This window comes from Nestor notabilis, unplaced genomic scaffold (genome assembly GCF_000696875.1).
Source record: "Nestor notabilis isolate BGI_N333 unplaced genomic scaffold, ASM69687v1 scaffold11513, whole genome shotgun sequence".
NCBI lineage: Eukaryota > Metazoa > Chordata > Aves > Psittaciformes > Psittacidae > Nestor > Nestor notabilis.
Window position 1 is genome coordinate 7,530 of NW_009920623.1, and position 22,383 is coordinate 29,912.

Sequence of the window (22,383 nt, forward strand, 5' to 3'; positions counted from 1 at the left end):
CTCATTATAATATTTGGCTCTCAGCAGCCCTGAAAAGAGCAGATGGAAAATGCCCTCTTCTTTAGGATTAGTGCAGGTTTCGGTGGAGTAAAAGAGCAGTTCTCAGTTCGGTTTAAGGAAGTCAAGGTTTCACAGGAAGCGTTAAGTGTGGGCTGTGGTACATTGTTTCTGAACAAGCTAGCACAGGTACCTGCCATTTCATTCACAACCATTCCCCTGCTTGTCAGTGCTCTGAAATTACAAGTATGACAAAAATGTTGGTGGGCAACTTCTCTTGCAGTGAACCATGTTCAGCTGTGTTCAGTTATAAGGCAGCAGAATCTGACTTGGAGCTTGCTGGGAGATAACAGTCCCTGATATCATAACTGAGGTATTGTATTTGTATGAACTTAAAGTGACCTGAAACATCAACACCTGTAAAGTTTTACACTTAATTAATGTAAAACTTCTTGACTAGAAAAGGTGCCTGCAGTTCAGAATGATCAGCAGATTCTGGTGTAAATGCTTTTTGTTTTGTGTATCAGCCCAGCATGTAATGTCACCTCTTCTAAGGTGACTGCTATGTCTCGGACAAGGAGATAGAATAGAGTTCCTTGCAAATCTCTTGTTGACATTCATGTTCTGTAAAAGATGCTGTATATAGTGATTCTCTAGAAGATTATGATATTGAACTATTGTATTCTTTAATTTCATATTAGTGTATTCTGTACACTAATAGTAGATAGCACGGTGGATTGGCACCTTTTGTTGGAAACGCTGTTCTAGGTCACCACATCTTCCTGACAGCAGAAATGGGATCACTAACCTTTTGTGGATAGAAGAGTGATCTACAGAGAAGTGTGGTATGAGAAGTGAGAAGGCAGTTTGCATAAATCTGTGCAAGAAGTTTTTACAATGAGTTTGGTTTTTTTACTGCTATTGATTGTTTCAATTCCTGTGTTTCAAATATTGTAAAATTATTATTTTTTTAATAGCAATGGGGCTATGTTTTAACTTTCATGTATCTGAAATCTAATCTTAATATAACATTTTAAAGGTGGCGATACGTGTGAGTATCTTCTGTCCAGTGGGAGATTTCTTGGAGAAAAAGTATGGCAACCCCACAGCTGTATGATGCATAAGTATAAAAATAGGTAAGAAAACTCATGTCTTTGGTTTTTCTGCCTGGAAAGAAGAGTCATTGTTTAACTGCAGCTGCAGTGATTGCAGTGTCATATGTTTTTCCCTTTATAGATGATTCTCTAGGCTTTCAAAAATATTATCTTTTCCTTGTACATTACCTCAGCGTTTACAGTGTTTACCATTGTTAGATGTATATATAAAAATAGAAATAAATGTTGGTGATATTAGTATTGACATGTTATGGAGAGCCTGCATAGCTTCATGTGTCACTTTCAGATTGCTGAAAGGGCAAATGTTGACCTTATGTGTAGAATCATGAGTAAAAAAGAAAAAAAAATCCCAAATAAAATTACCACTTTTTTTCACCTCCTAATAAGAGACCTTTCATTTTTTAGAATTATGCTTATATTACCATTTTCAAACTACTGTGTGTGTGGCACCACAGAATAGGAAAGCCTGTTCTATTGTTTGCCGAGTCACATTAGCAAGAGAGTTCATTTTCATTTCTCTGCAAATTCTGCTATGCTTTTTATTAATTCAGCATGTTTTAAAAAAAGATTTACCATTCGTTACAGCTGGATATAATGCTTAGAATTATCTGTATTGCTCTGTAGATTTTCTAAAGACTTTTTCCTAAAAATATACATTTCCTGTAACATGAATATTGCTGTTTTGTTTTACAGTGAAGCAAAAAATTGCCTCGTAGACAAACATGTTGTGTTTATAGGAGATTCTAGAATTCGACAGCTGTTCTATTCATTTATAAAACTCATAAATCCTCAAGTCAAAGAAGAAGGAAATAAGGTGAGGTAATTGTTTATTTTGATGATGTCTTTTTTCTGTCTTCCTAACTTACCTCATAATTCTCCTCTAAATTTAAAAAAAAAAGCAACAGGAAATTGTACCATTCAGCTATCTTGAAGAAGAACCTCAAAAAGCCTTTTGGAGGAGAAAAAGATTAGATCAAGATAATTGTTTGGGTACAGATGAGAAGCGAACTAGGAAGCTCGAGAGAAAGCTTGTGGTAGTCTGGGAATAAAGTAATGAAGCTGACTTGTCCCATAGCAACTTATGATTCATATTTGGCTTCTTGATGAGAAAATGATTGCTCCTTTGTGTGTTTTTAAATACTAGTAATTCATGGGTTATCATTTGTCATTTTAAATGTCAGTTAATTGCTGATCTAATCTGTTCGTAAAAATCTTTAGAGCAACGACAGGTTTCCAGGTCTAAATTGAAGCTGCAACTATAAACAGCTTCTGGTCTTATCTTTCTTTTCATCACTGCTGAAGAGCTTTCTGAATTTTATAAGGTGAAGAATGTAAACTGCAGCTTGCTGGGTGGAAGCAGTAAGAAAGGATTTAGCTGTATCCTTTGTTGAACAGAAATTAATTTCTTTTGCTGTATCATGCTGCTTAGGCGTATGCTTTCATGGGTGTAAGTACATATGTGAGGGAAAAGACACAGTTCACTTTGAACTATACATCAAATTTGTCGCTTACTGAGTAATTCTGTCACTTAGAAGTGCAAGCTGGTGGCTTGTCCAGCAGACAGCATGCACTCACTTACTGTCAAAACAGGATGTTTGATTGATTGAATAACTTTGGTCTTCCTCATCTGTTGGTTAGGTCACAGTTGCTGCCCAAAGGTGATGGTGGGATGATAGAGTGCTATAATGGATTTTGAGTTGAGGTGTATCTTTCGTCAAGTATTTAGGAAATCAAGATCTCAGTTTGTGGAAGAGAAATGCACTTGTTCTTTTGGATCAGGATTGAAGCTAATATTGTATTTTAGTAATACTTGAAAGGACAAATGTGTATGAAGAATCTGACTGCTTCCTTTCTGATGTCTCACAATAACACTCAGCAAATTTATTTATGCATTCCAGGCTTTATTTCTGCCTGAAATTATTCTCTTTCATTTTTTAATTAAAACTGTGTCAGTTGTTTCATGTAAAGAAGATGGGCAGCTGAAAAGGAAGCCTAGGGGAAAGGAAGTGTAAGAAAAGAAAGAGAATAAAAGTCTTTTTCTCTTTTGGGAGTCTAAATACAGATAAATATTTTATACCTTTGTACCAGTGAATAAAAAGCATTTCAGACTTTGTTGGATAGATTTTTTTACAGGAAAAATAACCCTTTATGCGAATACCTTGTTTTATCAAGAAAGTAACATAAATATTTTGCATGAGTATACTGACAAGTTTATACAAGAAAAATCCCTTCCACTGAAATAAATAAACCTCTGGGTGAGAGCAATTTAACATACAAAAGTAAATATTTTCTTTTCATTCCAAGAGTTTGTCTCACTTTGGTTTTATTGTTTTGGGTTTTTTGACAGCATGGCAATATCCCATTTGAAGATAAATCTGCTTCAATTAAAGTGGTAAGTTTTTTTTTATCCAGCATGAAATTGCAAGTCATCATCGTATTATTATTTCATACAATGTATTCCAAGTTGCAGTCAGAGCTGGATCTTTCAAATTTCCGCAAGTGCTGTAAAAGTCAAAAGAAGCTTTAGACCATCAACACCCTATAATTTTTCCACAAAATATATCAGAGTGTATCTTAACATACTATATTTTGAATAAGATGTTTTGAGAGACTTTGGCATTCAGTACTTCTATTCTGTGTTAGCTTTGGGCGTAAGCTCTGGAAGCATTTATAATTTTTCTTTTTGTCAGATACTATAATTTGGCCTTCCCAAGAATAGCTTTTGCCAGAAAGTTTACTCTTTCACTGCTGTAAGAATATGTATCTGGGGCTAACTTACTTGCAGTGGTAATTGTCATAACTGCTGTTGAGCTCTCTGTGCTATCCCAACAAGTATTTCTTCCATTGTTTTTGCATGGAGAAATAACCACAATGTTTATTATAATGTGGATATTTTAAAAAAGAAAACGAACAGAGTACTTGAGGGTAGGTTTTATGAAGGATTCTGTTCTCTGCCTTGGCAATGGAAGTGGTGTCCTCAATAGCTTTCTTTGCTTCCCATGACAGCTGTCAGCCGCACTGGGATTCTGCTAGTCATGTTTTTGTTTATGCCCTGGAGACAACTCATTCTCTGTTAATGAAAACCAAAGTAGCAGTGTATTTGCTAAGTTGCCTGCAGGTGAGCTTTCAGTACCTGTTTGTGTACATGGTTAAGATTTAGGATACAGAATAACATTTTAGAGTGTGAGTCCATGGCAATTTAGGCGTATGCTGTCCAACTGCTGCCCTTCAGAGTATGTTCCTATATTTGTGCTGTGACTAGCCCTGGTACAGTTGTGGAGTCAGCTGTTTTAGGAAGCGATTCAATCAAAAACTTACCTTATAGGATTCCTTTTAGGTCAGGTCTGATGTGGCTCATCATATGGTTATCTGAGTGCTGGAAAAGAGGGGGCAGAACAGAAAGCAGGACAAAGGGCTCAATCCAGTGTGATTTATGTTGGTGTAGGCTGACACAGAACTACATCTTCAAATCTCCTTAAGCCTTGGCAAGTATCTAACCACCAAGATTTGATTTAGGCAGGCTTGGGCTTTTAGGAAGTGTCTGCATAGTTAAGAATATATTCCTAGTCTACTGCTTCCTTGTTTTGATACCATATTGCTGTTGACATTATAGGCATAGTAGCTGAATTTCCACAATCCCAATGGCTGTGACCCAATAATTTAAATGTGGAAAATACTTGACCAAGAAAAGAGAAAATCACTGGGAACAAATGTAGAGTTTAATTTTGCCTGTCCTTCTAGGTGAAGGTTACGCACTACTTTTGACATCTAAAAAAATGTTAATAGTAATGCAGTTAATGGCCATGGCATTATTAGGTTTAAACAACTCATAGTTTATGAAGTGTAAAGTAAATTGTTAGGTTTCCTTTTTGTTCAAAAATAATTATTTCATGCTATAATTATATCAAGTTCTGGAACAAGAGCAAAAAGCAAGTTCTAACAAATAAGTTATAGTTGTGAGCTTGGTTTTATCCCTGATCATGTTAAAAGTCCAAGGACATCCTATTTGGCAGAAACTGAAAAGTCATTTTCTTGGTGAAATCCCAGCTCTTGAACTACAAATGAAAATTTCCTCTTGTTTCATGGGACCAAAGTTTTGTGGTTTTGTGGGGTTTTTGTCATCATCCTGTTCCTTGCCTCCCTTTCCCCCATTTTTTTCCCTTTGCTTTCTGTTTTGCATGCTAGAGCAAGATGTCTGGCTTTTCATGGTAACTATAAAGGAAATCTGACTGTGGCCCAAATGATTTTCTTTTACAGTTGAATTGATGGCAATTAGTTTGGTTTTTTGAATTTTTTTTGTTCATCTACTGCTTGTCTTTAAGCCTACAGAGTAAATCTGCATTTGTTTTACAGGATTTCCTGTGGTATCCAGAAGTTAATGGCTCTATGAGACAACGTATCAAATCTTGGACTGAGGTTTGTCTTAAAAAACTGTGGTTCAGGAAAATATAGCAACCGTCTGAGGACTATTAGCTTCCTTTTTTTTATCTGTATACACAACCATAATTAGCGGGAGTCCAGCAGCTGTAGCATATCACATACATTCAGTCAGTTATGTCCCGGAGATCTGAAATTTGACATCAAAATAGGGAAAGGGGAATGTTCACTAGTGTATATGTTTCTGGGCATCTCCTAGTCTTTCATGATGGCTTTACTTGGCCCAAAAAAACCCCAAACCAAACCAGAAAAATGCTACTTCCCAAAAGCAAGTCAATTCATCCCATTAAGAGCTGAAAGAATTTTACTCAGATCTGGTATTTCATTGCTTCCTTGTCTGTGATGGCTTTATTTTTATGTGACGAAATACTTTTGGTCCTTGTGGGTCCCTTCCAACTCGAGACATTCTATGATTTTATATTTATGTTAATTTCAGTGTTCCAAACTGAAGGCAATTTGGAAAGTCAAAAATGCCTTAATTTATCTTTCCTTAATATTTCCTTCAAATTACATACCAATTATTTTATGTTTCAGTTATGGTACAGCTTGTCATTTTATTCAGCATAAAATTATGTATGTAATTCTGATAACAAATAGTATGTTTGCAGACTGGCAAGTAAATGTTTCTTGTTTTTTCCTTTGTTGATGTTTAAATAGCCTGGAGCTATTTAATAATGGTCCCCTGTGATTCTTTTGCTACCTTATTGGTCAATCTTGCACACCTTCCATTAAGATAGCTGAAGTTATAATTTCATTTTTCTTTTTCTGTGATTACTACAAAAAATTGAGAGCTGCTAAATGCCAAGGCAAAACTCGTACTGGGGTGATCAGCACTGTTGTTTCCTTGTACTCTTCTGTTTGAGTACATATTCTGTTTCTTGTCTGAGACTTAACATTCAGACTTCTGGAGCAACAACTGATCACTTCAGTCAGTACAGCAACTCAAATAGATGTTTGACAATGCTGCAAGATACTGAGAGAAAAAGTACTTCAACAGTATGATCTACAGTTTACTTGACAGTAGGAGTTGTTGTTTAAATAGCTTTTAAAGAGAATTTATGCTGCTAAATTGATAACGATTGTGAATGCTTATTGATACTTTTTACTTTTGCGCATTCTGTTATGTGAAAATTCTAGCATATCACAAGTTGATGTTCTCTGTAATATACCTGCAATCTATTCTTTTATAACCATCAACTGATGGACAAGTTGAGTTACAGTTAATTAAGATATGATTCTTAATTAACCTGCTCAGTATAATAATAATTTGTGATTATTTAAAACCTAATTCCTTTTTATTTTATGTCTCAGAGTTCTGCAGCAAAACCTCATATAATTGTAGCAGGAGCTGCCACGGTAAGTTATATATGGGGCATTTTAGTAAAGAAGAAGTCCTTGTAGGGTGACTTTTATGCTGTCAAGTTGGTTACATGATAAAGTTTTTAAGCTTTTTTTTATAGTAAAAGTATACTCTCCATGAATTTGCTGTTACAACAAGTAGTTTTAAAATATCAGGTATATTTTATTATAGCTGTGCAATGTACAGTACTTGCTTTTTGGCAGCAATACTGGTTGATAACATTGATTAGCTTGAACCTAGCTAATAAAGTAGCTTTGTTAAAAGCAGATCATTCATTTAAAAAAAGTTAAATGCAAGTACTTGCATACTAACTGAGAATAATTTTTAATAAACTCCTTTCAGTTACAGAATACTACCTTGGAGCATGGTGCAATCTGGAATGCTCTTTCTGAGCATGCATAATTCTTTTAGGCTTACATGGGCAAAAAACTGTATTTTACTTGAGTAATTTAACAACCAAAGAGATTTGCACCTCCTGAATCTTGTTCCACTGAAATTTTCCACCACTGCTACAGGCTGCAGCATCACAGAAAGCAGGGCTGACAAGGACAGGAAGAGGTCTCCTAACCCATTGGTTTGACACAAGGCAGGATCAGTTATACCTGTGTTGCCCTTGACAAGAGTCAACCAATTCTTTAGAACTTCCAGGGATGGAACTCAACAGGCCCCCCAGGTCATCTATTCTAGTGGTTGGCTGGTACTGGGAGTCAAGAGCTGAATGACTGCTCATTTCATTTATGAAAAATCAAATATACATTAAGTTGAATATTACATGCTCTGCATTTGAATGGTCTCTTTGAATGTAATTATCTGTCTGAACAGCTGCTTAGTCCAAAAGAAATATTTAGCACTTTAAAAGTGAAGACTAAAAAAAATAATCTAGCTTTATAAAAATAATGAGAAATAGCTACTAACAGAGCAAAGGAATTAGATAATTAAGGGTCCTCAGACATGCAGGTACTGAATATCTTTCTTTATCTCTCCAGTGGTCTATCAAGATTCATAATGGCAGCAATGAAGCCCTCACACAGTATAAAATCAATATCACTTCAATTGCACCCCTTTTGGAAAAATTAGCAAAAACTAGTGATGTTTACTGGGTCTTACAAGGTAAAGTAATGAACAGTAGGTAATAATTTGTACTGCCACATCTGTTGAATCGTTGTCTTGCAGGATATGGAAGACAGTCTATATGGTTTACTAGCAGAGTAAAAAGGGCATTGGTTGAAGTCTAATCTGGCCTTTCTTGTACCCTTAACTAGCAGGAACCTAATTAGCTGTTCCTAGTGATAGAGATTTAAAGCTCACCCAGGAAAATGTTTTGCCTTCTGAACTCTTCAATTCTTTGTTAGCTTACTCTCAGGCTCAATATGGTAGGTCTGTTTTCCCTGTGCTGTGCTCCGTACCTGCCTCCTGGGAGTCAAGAACACAGTGCATAAACCAGCTGTATTCTTGTGTTAATATTCTATTAAATTTTCAGATTACAGAAATAATGAGAGGTTCAGCAAGCGCATCCTCTGTGTGTGTCTAGAATGGACACACTCTTGAGAATAGGGAGAATTTAAGTCTCTAGCATGAAACATGCTTCTGAGCACTGATGAGTTAAGATTAAGGGCCAGAAGTTGTGGTTCACAGCGAGTCTGTGAGATTTTTATTATGGGCACCAAGCTTACATTCTTTTGCTTTTCTTCATTAAAACCAAAATACATCCCTGATGTTGAACAGTGAGCTCATAGGTAGAACATGCTCCTGGCTTACCTGCCATAAAACATAGCATTTTTAGATTATCATCACCTCAGTTAGAAACCTAGGCAGATTTTGAGCCGTGACAGGAATATCCCCAGTTGTACCTTACAATCACATCCACGTTCCTATTAAAGATAGTTCTAGAGGTTAACCTAAATCAACAGATGAATCTTCTTGCATTCCTTTCAAAACCATGTTTATCTATAATAGAAGCAATTAGCTGTCAGGCATGGTGCACCATTCTGTTGATAAAGATGCAGTCCATTTAAGTCACCTCTGAGTTCTTTAACGGAACAAGTAACAAGAGGTGTCTGTACAGAGTTGTCTAGACATTGACTGTCCGAAAGTAAGCATGAGGTAGCTAAAGTAAATCACCTTACAGTTCACAGAGTGTGTTTCAGCAGACTAAGAACATGAGAAGCTTTTCATAGCAATTTACTGATCTCCAGCTGACCTTTTGATCCAGAACCCTGTCTAGCTTTGTGTTAAGCTCTACATCATTTCTGAAGCCTGCAGCCAATTAAATGGTGTTCTGTTTTTGAAAGAAGCTGGCTTCTTCTGCAGTAACAAAAGGGCTTGAGAGATTTATTTCTTTTTTCTATGTGTCCATTCTGCTACCTGTCTTCTGTCCTCTTGGCTTTAGAGTCTTCCTTTGGAGAAGGACAGAAGTCTGTACTCCAGCATTACAAGCTTTTCATGAATTTGGGAAAATTAAACAGGCATTCAAGTCTGGCCAAAGTTTTCTGATCTATAAGTACCATATGCATGACTATGGACAGGCAATAAGAACATTTCATCATAAACAACTCTAGTTACTGTAACAGTCTCTTAGTCCTCGCTGTACATTTTTTTCTGTGCCATTAAACAGTTGTGAAACAGTTGTGACTACCTAAATGCCTGTGCAACTTGAGCTAAGCAAATGTCTTTGTCAAGTAGAAGGTTAATGTGCTCACTCTTTGTCCTTTCAAATTCAGATCCCGTTTATGAAGATATGCTGAGTGAAAGTCGGAAAATGATCACTAATGAGAAAATAGATGCTTATAATGAAGCAGCTGTTCGTATTCTGAACAGCAGCTCCCGAAATTCCAAAGCTAAAGTTAAAGTGTTCAGTGTATCAAAATTGATAGCACAAGAAACTATCATGAAGTCTACAGATGGCCTGCATCTCCCTGAATCAAGCAGAGATACAGTAAGTGTTTTTATCACCGGGCAACATTGAAAAGTAGTAATAGTAAAACAAGATTTTAAGTGAATGTTTTGAAATGGCAAACAATATGAACAGAATGAGGACCATGTTTTTCAGGAAATTTTATTCAGAAGATCCCAGTAGGTGTGAGAGCAATCAGTTACATACAGTGTTAAAAAACTCCACAATAGCAAACATGTTAGTGTGTAGCTATTTCAAAATAGCTGTTAATTGGCTATATCTTTTAGATCCTGCATGCAAAATTCATGCCTTCATCTGCATGTATCAGGGTGAAAATTATTTGTAAAACAGTGCTAAGAAATAAGTCTTAATTTTTCACCTATATGCCCATATAATTTTGTTCTGTAAGAAGTACGAAAAAGACAAGAAAACACAAAATATACACTTTCCTGATTGTGTGGACTGCAACTGACTTTATTTCTTATTTTATCTTTAACTTACGAATATCTCTTTGCACATAATGAGTGCCTCTGAGCTTTGTCAGTCTTTTCTTGTGAAAGAGCTCTCTTACTCTGTCACTTCTAGTTCCACTCCTTCACAGATTTCTGTTGCTTTAAAGTACTGGATGAACTACATACCATCTCACCATACGTTTCAGCCTCATTGCCATGTTTCAGAGTTTCATTACTGTGCCCCTTTAGTGCCCAAGTTTGGGAGCTGTTTTTCATTTATAGTTCATTTAGCTCTTTATAGCTTTACACCCACTAGAAAGAACCCTTTTATTGTAAGGATTAGGATTAGATCTTCTTGCTTCCCTGAAGAAGCTCAAGGGTTTCCTGTTTGGAAGAGGTGTTTTGACTGTACTGTTGAATGCAATTAGGTATATGGGGACACTGAAATTTTACCTGTGTAATGATAAGGGAGAATTGCGTATCTTTTATATCAGTGCATGATCTAGAAGGTTTATTACAATGAAAATGTTAATATTTTTATTGGTGATTAATTGACAAAACTGCTTATTTCTTTGACAGAATGCGATGATTCTTATGAATGTCTACTGCAATAAGATAATGAAGCCCATTGATGGCTCCTGCTGCCAGCCTCAGCCTCCTCTCACTCTGATACAGAAGTTAGCTTTCTGTTTCTTTACTTTGTCCATTATTGGATATTTAATTATCTGTTTAATTCATCGGAATAATTATCAGAAGAGCAAATCATGCACTGATTTGGAAAGTGGAGAGGAGAAGAAACCTGCTATCAGCACTCCTGTTTCTACTTTAGAGATTCTCTTACACTCCTTCTGCAAACTTGGTCTAATCATGACCTATTTTTATCTGTGTGACAGAGCAAATCTTTTCATGAAGGAAAATAAATATTACACACATTCATCTTTCTTCATACCAATCGTCTATATCTTGGTTTTGGGGGTATTTTATACTGAAAATACCAAAGAGGTAATGCTCATGTTGACATCTAGCTTATAACGTTGTTTCCAAGTTTGAGTGTAAATAACTAATTGCTAAATACTGAAAGTTAAATTTTCAAAGTCAGTTTAATTCATCTGCAAAAAATGCATTCACAAGCAGTGTAATGTTTGCATGGAATTAGATGCAAAATTTTTTTGAAAGCAAATGGATATGTGTGCTTTTAGCCATTGTCACTAAGTTAAATTGCAACTGAGCATAGCTCAGATACAAGAGAGGTAGACCTGTATAGGTTAGATGAAGACTTTTACAGTTGAGACTTGTTTACCCATAAAGTGGTTTATTGTTTTGAACTTTCTCTCCTCATTTTGTAGATGTTCGTTGTACTTTTTGGAATAGCAACACTCTTGTTTTGTTTTGCATTAGACTAAAGTGTTAAATAGAGAACAGACTGATGAATGGAAGGGCTGGATGCAACTTGTTATTTTGATATATCATATCTCTGGAGCAAGCACTGTAAGTGATTTAAATTTCTTTTTTTTTAAGTGGGAATGCAATTTGTGTATGTTACTTCAAAAGAAAGACAGTGCAAATGTGTATTAAAATTGAATAGAATGAGTAACTAATGCTGTTGTTCCTGTAGTTTTTAAAATGCTATTAGCAGAATTAGTTTTTCTTTGTATTTAAGCATAGATTTCATTGATATGAGCACTTTGTGCATTACTTGACCAGAGAAGAAGTATACTTTAGTATAATAAATAACATAGAATATTATGTTGGTTTATTTTTAATTGCTAGCAACACTTCCTTTTTATGTTCTGAACATGAACCTGCTGAAGGTAAGCTTTCAAAGAGAGATTTCTTAAGTCTCTCTTAGCGGGTAGTAGAATGTGGAAAGCATAGAGCAATAAATACAAGAAATTAATTTTAACATTGGAGAGGTTAGGGCACCAAAAGAACTTAGTAAGAAACAGAGAACTGTAGGATAATGTTTGTTTCCATAGTTAAACCTGATTTACTGCAATGCAGAAAAAGTGTAAAACAGAGGGGAAAAATAGAAAGCATTTACGTGGACATTTATAAAAGGTACTGTATTTTTCTCAACAGTTTTTACCTGTGTACATGCACATTCGAGTTCTGGTTGCTGCATATCTGTTCCAAACAGGTTATGGGCACTTCTCATATTTTTGGATAAAAGGGGACTTTGGTGTCTACAGAGTTTGTCAGGTAAGAATATTTATTTACTGCTTTTATAAAGAAATCTGTTCAGATAGCAAAATATCCATAGTATATCTTTACTCCCTAAATAATGTGGTATCAGATTACTTAATCAGGGTTTGCACATTGAAAATGACTGTTGTTTTTATGTAAACTGACCTGTTTAGTTGTACTGTTTATCTAATACTAACATGTAGGATATAAATAATACTTAAAATGTAAGTATATAGGTTTTAAAATACCAAGACAAATAATTTCCAGTATATAGCAGTGCAGTTTTCATTACAGTAGCAATTCACAATATATAGCAATATATAAGTAATGATCCAGGCAGGCTTCGAAAGACAGCGTATTGGAGCCTATGGTTGTTAATAAAGAAAATGAATATTCATACAGTAATGATACTGGAGAAAACATCCTACTTTTGTGGTTTCCTTCCCAGGCTTTGCAGTCTGTCCTGTAGCAGTTTAAAATTATTTTTAAAAATATATCTCTAATTTCTGTTAAGTGTTATATTGTCATGTGACTTGGGTTGTCGTGCTCATTAAAAATATGTCTGTAGCCTAATTGCAGCCCTGGTAATGAAATTACCCTGGTGTTAGCGGAACTAGCTCGGTAGCTATGGGAGTGAAAGCAGAGAGGCTTTAACAACATCCAGCAATCAGAATTCTCAGTCCCCAGCCTGGGGAATAGTCAGTCCTGGTTTACCCTGTTTCATTGCTCTGTCTAACCAAGTAGGCCGGTGTAGGACAGGAGGTCTGATACTACATAATCAGCCTGCAGTCTTACACTGCGCCGTTGATGTCCCTGAGATACTTAACCGTGTTTCGGCTGAAATATAATCGGCATGTGAGATGTAAAATACGTAGATATTTTCATACAATGCTAGAGGAACATGTCCCCCATCTCTCTCAGCTTTGCCTCTCATCTTATATATCCTTTGTCTTCTCTCCTTTGACACCATCCAGGTTTTATTTCGTCTCAATTTCTTGGTTGTGGTACTGTGCATAGTGATGGACCGACCTTACCAGTTCTACTACTTTGTGCCATTAGTGACTGTCTGGTTTATGATCATTTATGCCACCTTAGCTATATGGCCTCAGATAGTCCAGAAAAAAGCAAATGGTAAGATTATTTTTGTATTTGTTTCTGCTGTAAAACATTTGCATGTTACAACAATGACAGCCATAGAGAAAATGGTATTGTTGGATCCCAATCTCTTTGTAACATAGTCAAACTGTGCTAATCAGCTATTCACAGAAGTACAGTTTGTCATAGCTGAATTAGGTGTCAGTTGGAAAATGTAACAGCTGATAAATAAACTCTGACGCTGCCTACAGTCATATTAGAATACTTTCTAATAGGCTTTGACCATCAGAAATGTGATCTATTAAGAGTTGTAATACTACTGAATGCAAACTAAAAGCATAGGTTACACTGTTCTTGCTAGCTGAAGTTGTTGCTGTGGTGTACTAATGGTTAGGTACAGCATGAGCAGTGAGCGTTTAGACTTTCCCATTCTGCGTTGCCAATATGTCCATCCATCTTGAGCACCAATTCTGCCACACCTGCCAAATAAGAATGTGGGGTTGGTTATCTTAGTATCTTAGATTAAGTGGTTAATCATCAGTATGATTTGTGATATGGGTATTTTAAATAAAAATTGAAGTGAAATCCCAGTTTATTTTATGCATTGCAGTTCATTGAAAAGCTGTTATCAAGTGGTAAATGCTAATTTAATTCACCTAAATCAGAAATAAAACCTTCAGAGGCTTAGGTCCTCCTTCCCTGTTGGTATAGTAGTATCCAAATTTTATAGTCTGCAGGTATGACAATAAAATATAACAAACAGATGCTAGGAATAGATGTTGCAAAAATATAATTAGAGAGTAGTTTTACAAGATACTTCAAAAGCAAACAGCTCTGATGTTTTGGGTTTTTTCTATGAAGGCACTTCTGTTCCAGATACAGACAAATGGCTATTGTGTACTTAAGAGTAACAGTGTCTTGTGAAACTAGAAAATCTTTCAGTGATAGCTTTCACTTGTTTATGGCCCTATTTACAGCTGCCAATTTATATGGTGAGAGAGGGAGCCTGTTGCAATGTTGAGGCTTGATAGAACTTAGTATCGGTCAATAGCTTTGAGGAGCAGTTTTTCAGGCTTCTTTTCATGAGATACTTGTCCCTAATGACCTGCAGCTGAGCTTTGGAGTACAGCTGGTACCTCAGAGTTTAATAATGTATGCTGTACTTATCTCACATTACAAAAGCTGTTGGGCATTTTGTTTTATTTATTTATTTACATTCTCCTAGAAGAAGGACTGCTGTGCAGAGTGTTTGGGAAAGCACGCTTTAAAATAGTGCTTCTGGTTGAACACCCAAGTTCTTTCTGTATGTATGTTGTCCCTGGTTTAAACATGAGACTTAATTTATGATTAATAGGTTGTTAATTGTTATGAATGTTTAATTTAATTGCTTAAAGTAAACTTTAACATGTAAGTGAGAATAGTGATAAAATGTTGCTGGTAATACTTGAACATTTATTATTTAATGTGGCCTGATTTTGCCATTGAAAAATTGATGACTGTATACTGATTAATCTATTTCTTCATCAGGAAACTGCTTGTGGCACTTTGGTTTACTGCTGAAACTGATTTGCTTACTGACATGTATATATTTTCTGTCATATTCTCAGGTTTGTAAGTTTTGACTATTTTTATCCTTAATAACCTAAGAGTATATGACCTATCACTACTCTTTAATGTGCTTATTGATTGTATATTTGCTCCCGTATCATAAAGATAGAAGAAGAAAAATGGAACCTTTCAGTTTCTTTTCATATTTGAATTGGTGTGGATGCTGGAAAAACCACAGTTCTGTATCTTACTCGTTTGTAATGCTTGACATGTTTTCAGTATACTACTACAAATATAACAAATACAAAGGTCTATGCTTTGGGTTTGGGGTGGGTTGGGTTTTTTTAATGTGCTTAAAGTTACTTGTATTTGCTAGCATATGGCAATACATATGGTGATCAGGTGATAGGAAGATCTGTGTCTCTTAGAGGCCAGGTTTTGCCTTTGATAACTTCTCAAAAGACTGCTTCCCATGCTAAATTAATTTAGTGACTTACTGCGTGCTGCAAGTGTAGCTGACAGGAATAAAGGCAGAGTTTGTCACTCCAGGATTTTATAGGGGATGGGGTTGGGGTTTAATCCCTCATTGGTTTTAAGCGTGTTGAACTGTAGTCTTTGGTAGAGTATGCATTTGTTATCCCAACACATTAGTCAATCTCTCCCTTTAAACCTGCAGTACAAAATGCAAGGTCTTTATGGGAAGCAAACCTGAACTCTTTCTCATCTGAAGAAGTACTTTTTGTTTTGTTTGGTTGGGGTTTTTGTCTTTCTGGGGCAGAGTGCCTTCTAAGAAGCCTGTTATTTAGGTAATGTCAGTTAGCTAGTGAAATACGCATGTGGTAATACTAAAAGAAAGCATATTGATTTAAATGTAATAAATATAGTTGACATCAATGTTAATGCTTTTGCCCTTTTTATTTTTTACAGGGTGCATTCGAGAAGATATTTTCCTTTTGGCCACTGTCCAAGTGTTTTGAACTGAATGGGAATGTCTATGAATGGTGGTTTAGGTGGAAGTTGGATCGCTATGTATGTAACATTTGTATAAAGTTAGACTGGTCTTTTAAGTGCATTTTTTAATTTGGGGGGATGGGGAGGTGAGGGAAAGCAGGAGTTTGTCCCAGTAGGTTGTTTAATAGAAGACTAAGCTGCATCCACCTTCTGCAAATGTCTGTCAAAGCCTTGCTTAAAAGATGGATATTGATTTATTTGCTGTTGGATACTGCTTTTAAAAAAGTCATAAAGTGACTTAGATGTGGCTTTTCTCAAAAATTTTACTGTGAAAGTGTAACATCTGTAGCACTTCAGGCTATTGAAATACAAGACAGATTATCATGGCTTTCTTAATAATATTTTTGTAAGCTGTATCAATTAAGGATATATTTCTTTCAAGGTAACCTTCAAAACACTTAAAATCAGGGTCTTGATGCCCGAAACAGACTACTCTTGCACAGGGAAAGATGTCTAGCCCACAGCAGGGGGATTGGAACTAGATGATCTTTAACATCCCTTCCAAGCCAACCCATTCTGTGATTCTGTGATATTTTTAAACAGTTTTCCAGTGGGAAAGTGCTTTCTTCCCAGTTAGTGATCCTACAATATGGGGACAGAACAGGGAGACACTGGTCTTCTTTTTTGCCTTGTCGGTAAGGTAACCAGAGTTTCTAAGATGGGAGCATTTATCTGCTAACCTTACCCTGAGTGGGATTGCTTGCACCCTTCTCCCTCTGGCATTCTTCATTTGCGGAGCACGTACTGTTGTCATGTCCCAGGCTGCTCCCATCAGCAGCGCACACTGCATTGAGACATCTCAGCCTCGGAGCTTTGCTGTTGGGAATAGTGTATATTCTGTGATGCTGCTGAAGAGCAAGTCTAAAAAAAAAATAGAGAAGACAAGCACTACATGGGCCTGAAACGGCATCATGTAGCTAGCTAATGAGAACTTGGCATAAGATCATAAAACACTTGAAGAACTGTGCCTGTGAGACAGGGAAGCACTTGTAGTGCTTCTTGGATGTTTTCACCTGCCAACTTGGGAAAAGGCCAAAGACTCTTGTTTTTTCCCCAGAGAAAGCTCTTTTCAATGCTGGCATAGATTGCAGAGGGGAGAGTAGGTGCTTGAAAGCTTCTCGAAATTTCATTGTCATGTCTTTAATGCTCTGTGAAGCATTAGTAACAGTACTTTTATTTGTAGTTTTTGAGTTAAAAATGCAGTTTATGATGACCTGTTTTAGAAAGCCTGGTTTTGTTTGCTTCAGTAAGTCTGGGAAAGGATCTTTTGAAACTTAAGCTTTGATATTACAAATAGTTGATCCTGTAGCATTTCTGTAAGAGTTTGTACCTGAAGTCCTTGTAAAAGCCGTGAAATATTCACTGCATTCTGTTTGTCTTTTACAGGTGGTTTTTCATGGGATGCTGTTTGCTTTTGTTTATCTGGCATTGCAGAAACGTCAGATGATATCAGAAGGAAAAGGAGATCCTCTTTTCTCCAATAGAGTTTCAAATGTTTTATTATTTATTTCAATTGTATCCTTTTTGGTACGTACCAAGTATAACTGCTATGATCAGGTTTGTAAATCTCTAAAGAACAAGTTTTCTGAAGTTCTTCTTTAGAAAATACATCAATTTTAAAAAGTCAAATCTTGATCTGGAGATACTTCAGCTGTGTTTTTTTTGCACAGCCCGACCTATTTACTTACTGAAATAGTTTTCCTTTCAGTCAGCTGTAGATGAAAACATCATCACTCTTTTCAGTTCGTTGCAAAAGTTACAAGAAAATTGGACCATAAAAGTGATGTGGTAGATAATGCAGCTCTTATCTCCACTCTTACTTGCTTGTCTGTTTGAGATGAAAATACTGTCAACAGTATGCCTGTATCTTAGGGTATGACTAAGTACAGTATTCATCACTTGCAAAGAAGAATTTGGAAGAAACACAAAATGATGCACAATGTATTTTTTTCCATTAAAATATTTTCTATAATATTAATATTTCAATTTTTCCTACTAAGCAAAATGTAGTTTTTTATATTACTGTCTCACGTATTAGTGAGCCAGCTACTTACTGCTGAAACACTTCAAAGTAGCTTATCTCTTGTTTAATTTTTAAACATTACATAGAATTGCTACACAGACTGATTTTTGTATCTTTTAGGCCTACTCTATTTGGGCTAGTAGCTGTAAAAACAAGACAGAGTGCAATGAGCTACATCCTTCTGTTTCTGTGGTGCAGGTAATTATAATCAGTCCTTTTCCTTACAGTCATAGAATCTACTCTGTTATTGTTTGGGCTCTTTTAGAAATTGTTTTTAAGTATATTTTTGCTTTAGCATGGAATGTCAGATACTGAGCTTCATTCAAATGTCTGAAAGTGAAAAAGGGTTTAATTATGTTGCTCACTGGTTTCCATTGCCTCTAAGCATGAAATCACATACTGCGATTACGCTTTTGATTAACCATCATGTCCTTAGTGTAGGTTTCATGGGCACTGTTTAAGTCCAGACCAAACTTCTGACTCATCACATAGCAGTGGAAAAGTAGAAAGCTGCAGGGAAGCACAAGTGTTTGTGAGGTGTTCGTGTAGGAAGCACCTATGGGATCCTTTAGGTACTTTTAGGCAGGGATGAGGTTGGCCACAGGGGCATACGTGTGGTTTTCTGAAACTTAGATTTTCCTCTTACTGTGTCCCCTGCCCCTCTATACTGCAGCTGTCTGAACCTCTTCCCTATCTGTTTCCTTTGTTTAGTAGTCTGTCCTGCCCTCTTGAGGGGGATAGTGTGTGTGTGACTTAATGTTTTAATATGAATTTGTCCATCCTGACACCTTCTCTTTAAAAATTGAGGGTTAACTCAGATTTCTGATCACCTTCATTTTGGGCTGGCATGGTATAACATGTCTTGTGACCATGCCTAGTAGGTGTATAGTAATACCTATCAAAATCAAGGCTGTGGTTGTACTGAAGATGTGCATGTGACTTGCTATGCTATAAGAATGCATGTGAGAGATTTGCAGTTTCAAGACTGACTTCAAGCATGAACTGCATGGATTTTTTGTTTGGTTTATATATTTATCAGATTTTAAAGACAATTTAATGCATGATGCACTTCACTTTACGCAGTGAAAATGACTAAACATTTTGTGTGTGTGTGTAATCTGCTTGTCATCCACAGTCACTTTTGTTTTTTAATTCTTTTGAAATAGATTTTAGCTTTCGTCCTCATTAGGAACATTCCTGGGTACGTCCGATCTATGTATAGCTCATTCTTTGCCTGGTTTGGCAAAATTTCTCTAGAGGTGAGTAGAACAATCAGAAGTACAGTGAATTGAAACTTAGAAATGTAAGGCGGCTTTATTATCTCAATTGTAGTATAACGCATAAGTAGTGAAAACATACATTGGCTTATTTAATACCATGCTGCTGTGTTTTAGCACTGTAGTTTCTGTCTACACTTGAAAATCATAGCTGAAATAGCTTACAGTAGCAAACTGATTTCTTACGTTGTTTGGGGGGGAGGGGAAGTTTAGGGTTGTGAGAGTGGGGATTTAATGCTGGAGAAGGATGTGTTGTGTAGGCAGTTGGAAGATAAAAGTTTAAGCCGGTGGAAGAATCATCATGAATCTGACTAGTGCAAGTACACTTATAAATGTGTTTGCCCTAGAAAGCTTTTCTGCGTTAATGAACCAGTGTAACTTCACAAGCAAAACCCTTCTTAGTGCAGACGTTACCTTGTTCCATTGAGTGTGTATTTTGAAATGGTAGGAATTACCTTGCTTTCCATTTGGTTTGCTGCCTAGTAATACTAAATGTTTAATTTTATTGTATTTACTATAATACATTTTAAAAAGGGGAAGGAACTTAGAGGACAAACTCATTGTGATGCTATGTTTATGTAGTACACGACTTTGAATTGTTTTTTAAAGGATCACATTTTCACTGCTGTGATTCCTGGTGAACTAGAAGGTGCTGATCATGACCAACTCCAGGAAATACTGCATTCACCAGCAGTTGCAGCACTGTCTTCTATTTGCAAGCATGTTAGTTCAGTCCCTTGCCAGAGATGGAGTAGCTGAGCAGAGGTGTATTCCTCATCTCTCCTGACATTATGTAAGATGATGCTGCCCTGTGCTGTACTTGGTTAAGGACTAGGCAAACTCATTTTACTGTGTACTCTGAGAGACTAATGGTTTTGTCTTAAGAGCAAAGGCATGTAGAAAACAGCTTCTCAAAGTATGTTATTTAGTCTGACTTAAGCAGAAGTATAGTGTGTCAGCTGATACAGTAGTAATAGTTATGTTTTTATGTAAGAAAAAATATTTATATATAAGTATTAAGCACACTCTTTTTTCTTTCAGCTTTTCATTTGTCAATACCATATTTGGCTGGCAGCAGACACAAAGGGGATCTTGGTGCTTATCCCTGGATATCCAATGTTTAATGTTCTTGTCAGCACTTTCATATTTGTGTGTGTGGCACATGAAATTTCTCAGATCACCAATGATCTGGCACAGATTGTGGTTCCTAAAGATAACTCAACTCTGCTGAAAAGGTTGCTATGCGTAGCTGGATTTTTCTCCGGACTACATCTCTTTTCAGCAATGCAAGATCAGTCAAGGCATTGACTTGGAAAGATTCTTGGAAACTTTCTTCAGGTTTATTTTGTGTCTGCCTGAACAAAAATTCTCAACTGGAGATACAAGAAGACATTTAAATTGTGTGGAAAATAAATGTATATAGTGCAAATGTACATATTTTGTGTGGAAACAGCCTTCTCAAACAATCTGAAAACCAAGAATGCACTGTACAGAATTGCATGTGAAAATGAGTCTTTTCTACTGGATATATGTTCCTGTTTACATACATGTTTAACCGTGACACGAAGAAGTGAAGTTAAATGGTTGAGCAGTATCATGGGCATATCATGGAATTACCTTTACCGCGGGTCAGCCGAATGAAAAGTGGATGTTACTGGAGTACCGCCCTCACGTGGCACATGCCGGAATCATTCTCATCAAGGAACAAAGAAGAGCAAATGTGTGATGCTTCGGCAGCGGTCACCTTCACCTGATGTGAAACATGAAGTTACTGGTAAACCAGGGCATGTTTCTGAACTAAATGGTAATGTAGTGTATCTTAAACCACGACATGTAGAAATGAGTATTTTGGGTGGAGATAGTATATGTTATATGAAACCCTTTATACACAGGAATAAAAAGTCATCACCAATTCAGCGATTTAAGATTATATACAAGTTTACATAACATTTTATGGGGTTTTCCTTTTTGTTTTTTAATTTGAAATGTTTTCAGCAGATATGGTGAATTCTGAGGTGAAATTTTTTCCCTAAAATTGTTTGCTTTTTCATAAATTTTCCACTAACTCCTTTAACTATGTGCAGTTCTCTGTAAAATCCCAGTGAACAAACAGATGAATAGTTTTCAGAAACTCAGTTCAAGATGTAGAATTTTTTTGAAGACCTCCAACCTTTTCCAGTCAGAGGGAATCCTGTCATATCCATTCCATCTGATCTCAAGAGAGAACAGGGGAACAGTGATCTTTTAACCTCTGAGTTGTGGGTGACCTTAAACTAGGTCTCATTATGGAACTGGTGCCATATTTTACCCTATAGTAATATTTTCACTGACAAGGATGCAAGTCAAGAATGCAAGTCAGTCTGTTGATATCACGAGGAAGAGGGACTGTGGTCATCTTGTTGCATGCAGATGGTTGAGTCTCCGAATTACAAATGAAACGAGATTGGAGCTATTTGAAGGAACCTTTTCCCCCACCCATTTTAAGAGTGCCCATCTTTCTTATTCTTTGCTTTAGCATAAAAGGTAAAACTCAAAGAACGGCCCTTCAGTGTGGCAGTGACATGCTGCAATTTATGTTCCACTTAGTGAAGTTATGGTCATTTCTTTAGTGTTTGTGGTTTTGGTTCATGTTATAGTTTGACCTCTAATTGCTTTGTCATTTTATTCTTCTACTGCTTACTTGTTAACAGTCAAAACCACAAGCACAATGTTGTTTTCTAAGCATTTGTGCAATTACATATGACTACAAACAATCCTAATTTGTACCTTATGCACTATCATAGAATGGGTTTGGGTTGGAAAAGCTCATCCAGTTTCAACCCCTCACCATGGGCGGGGACACCTTCCACTAGACCAGGTTGCTCAAAGCCCCGTCCAACCTGGTCTTGAACACTAACAGGGAGGGGCCAGCCACAGCTTCTCTGGGCAACCTGTGCCAGTGTCTCACCATGTCACGTACATGGTTTTGATCTTATCCCAGTTTAAAAACTG

General features: G+C 36.4%; 1 protein-coding gene across 1 annotated transcript; it reads left to right on the top strand.

Annotated features, from left to right (window-relative positions):
- The first annotated feature begins 1,035 nt into the window (after positions 1 to 1,035).
- On the top strand, positions 1,036 to 20,734 carry CASD1 (CAS1 domain containing 1). The gene is made up of 17 exons (XM_010010762.1): positions 1,036 to 1,133; positions 1,806 to 1,926; positions 3,460 to 3,504; positions 5,466 to 5,528; positions 6,861 to 6,905; positions 7,896 to 8,019; positions 9,630 to 9,844; positions 10,834 to 11,256; positions 11,653 to 11,742; positions 12,334 to 12,453; positions 13,413 to 13,569; positions 15,061 to 15,140; positions 16,009 to 16,110; positions 17,479 to 17,619; positions 18,236 to 18,313; positions 19,282 to 19,374; positions 20,434 to 20,734. The coding sequence occupies exons 1-17, from the start codon at positions 1,111 to 1,113 to the stop codon at positions 20,698 to 20,700; spliced, it is 2,187 nt and encodes a 728-aa protein (XP_010009064.1). The 5' UTR covers positions 1,036 to 1,110; the 3' UTR covers positions 20,701 to 20,734.
- Positions 20,735 to 22,383: the final 1,649 nt, after the last annotated feature.

Coding starts and splice junctions, on each gene's coding strand:
- CASD1 (XM_010010762.1), top strand. CDS start 1,111: ATGATGCATAAGTATAAAAATAG. Junction 1,927..3,459: donor TCAAAGAAGAAGGAAATAAG/GTGAGGTAATTG, acceptor GTTTTTTGACAG/CATGGCAATATCCCATTTGA. Junction 5,529..6,860: donor GTATCAAATCTTGGACTGAG/GTTTGTCTTAAA, acceptor TTTATGTCTCAG/AGTTCTGCAGCAAAACCTCA.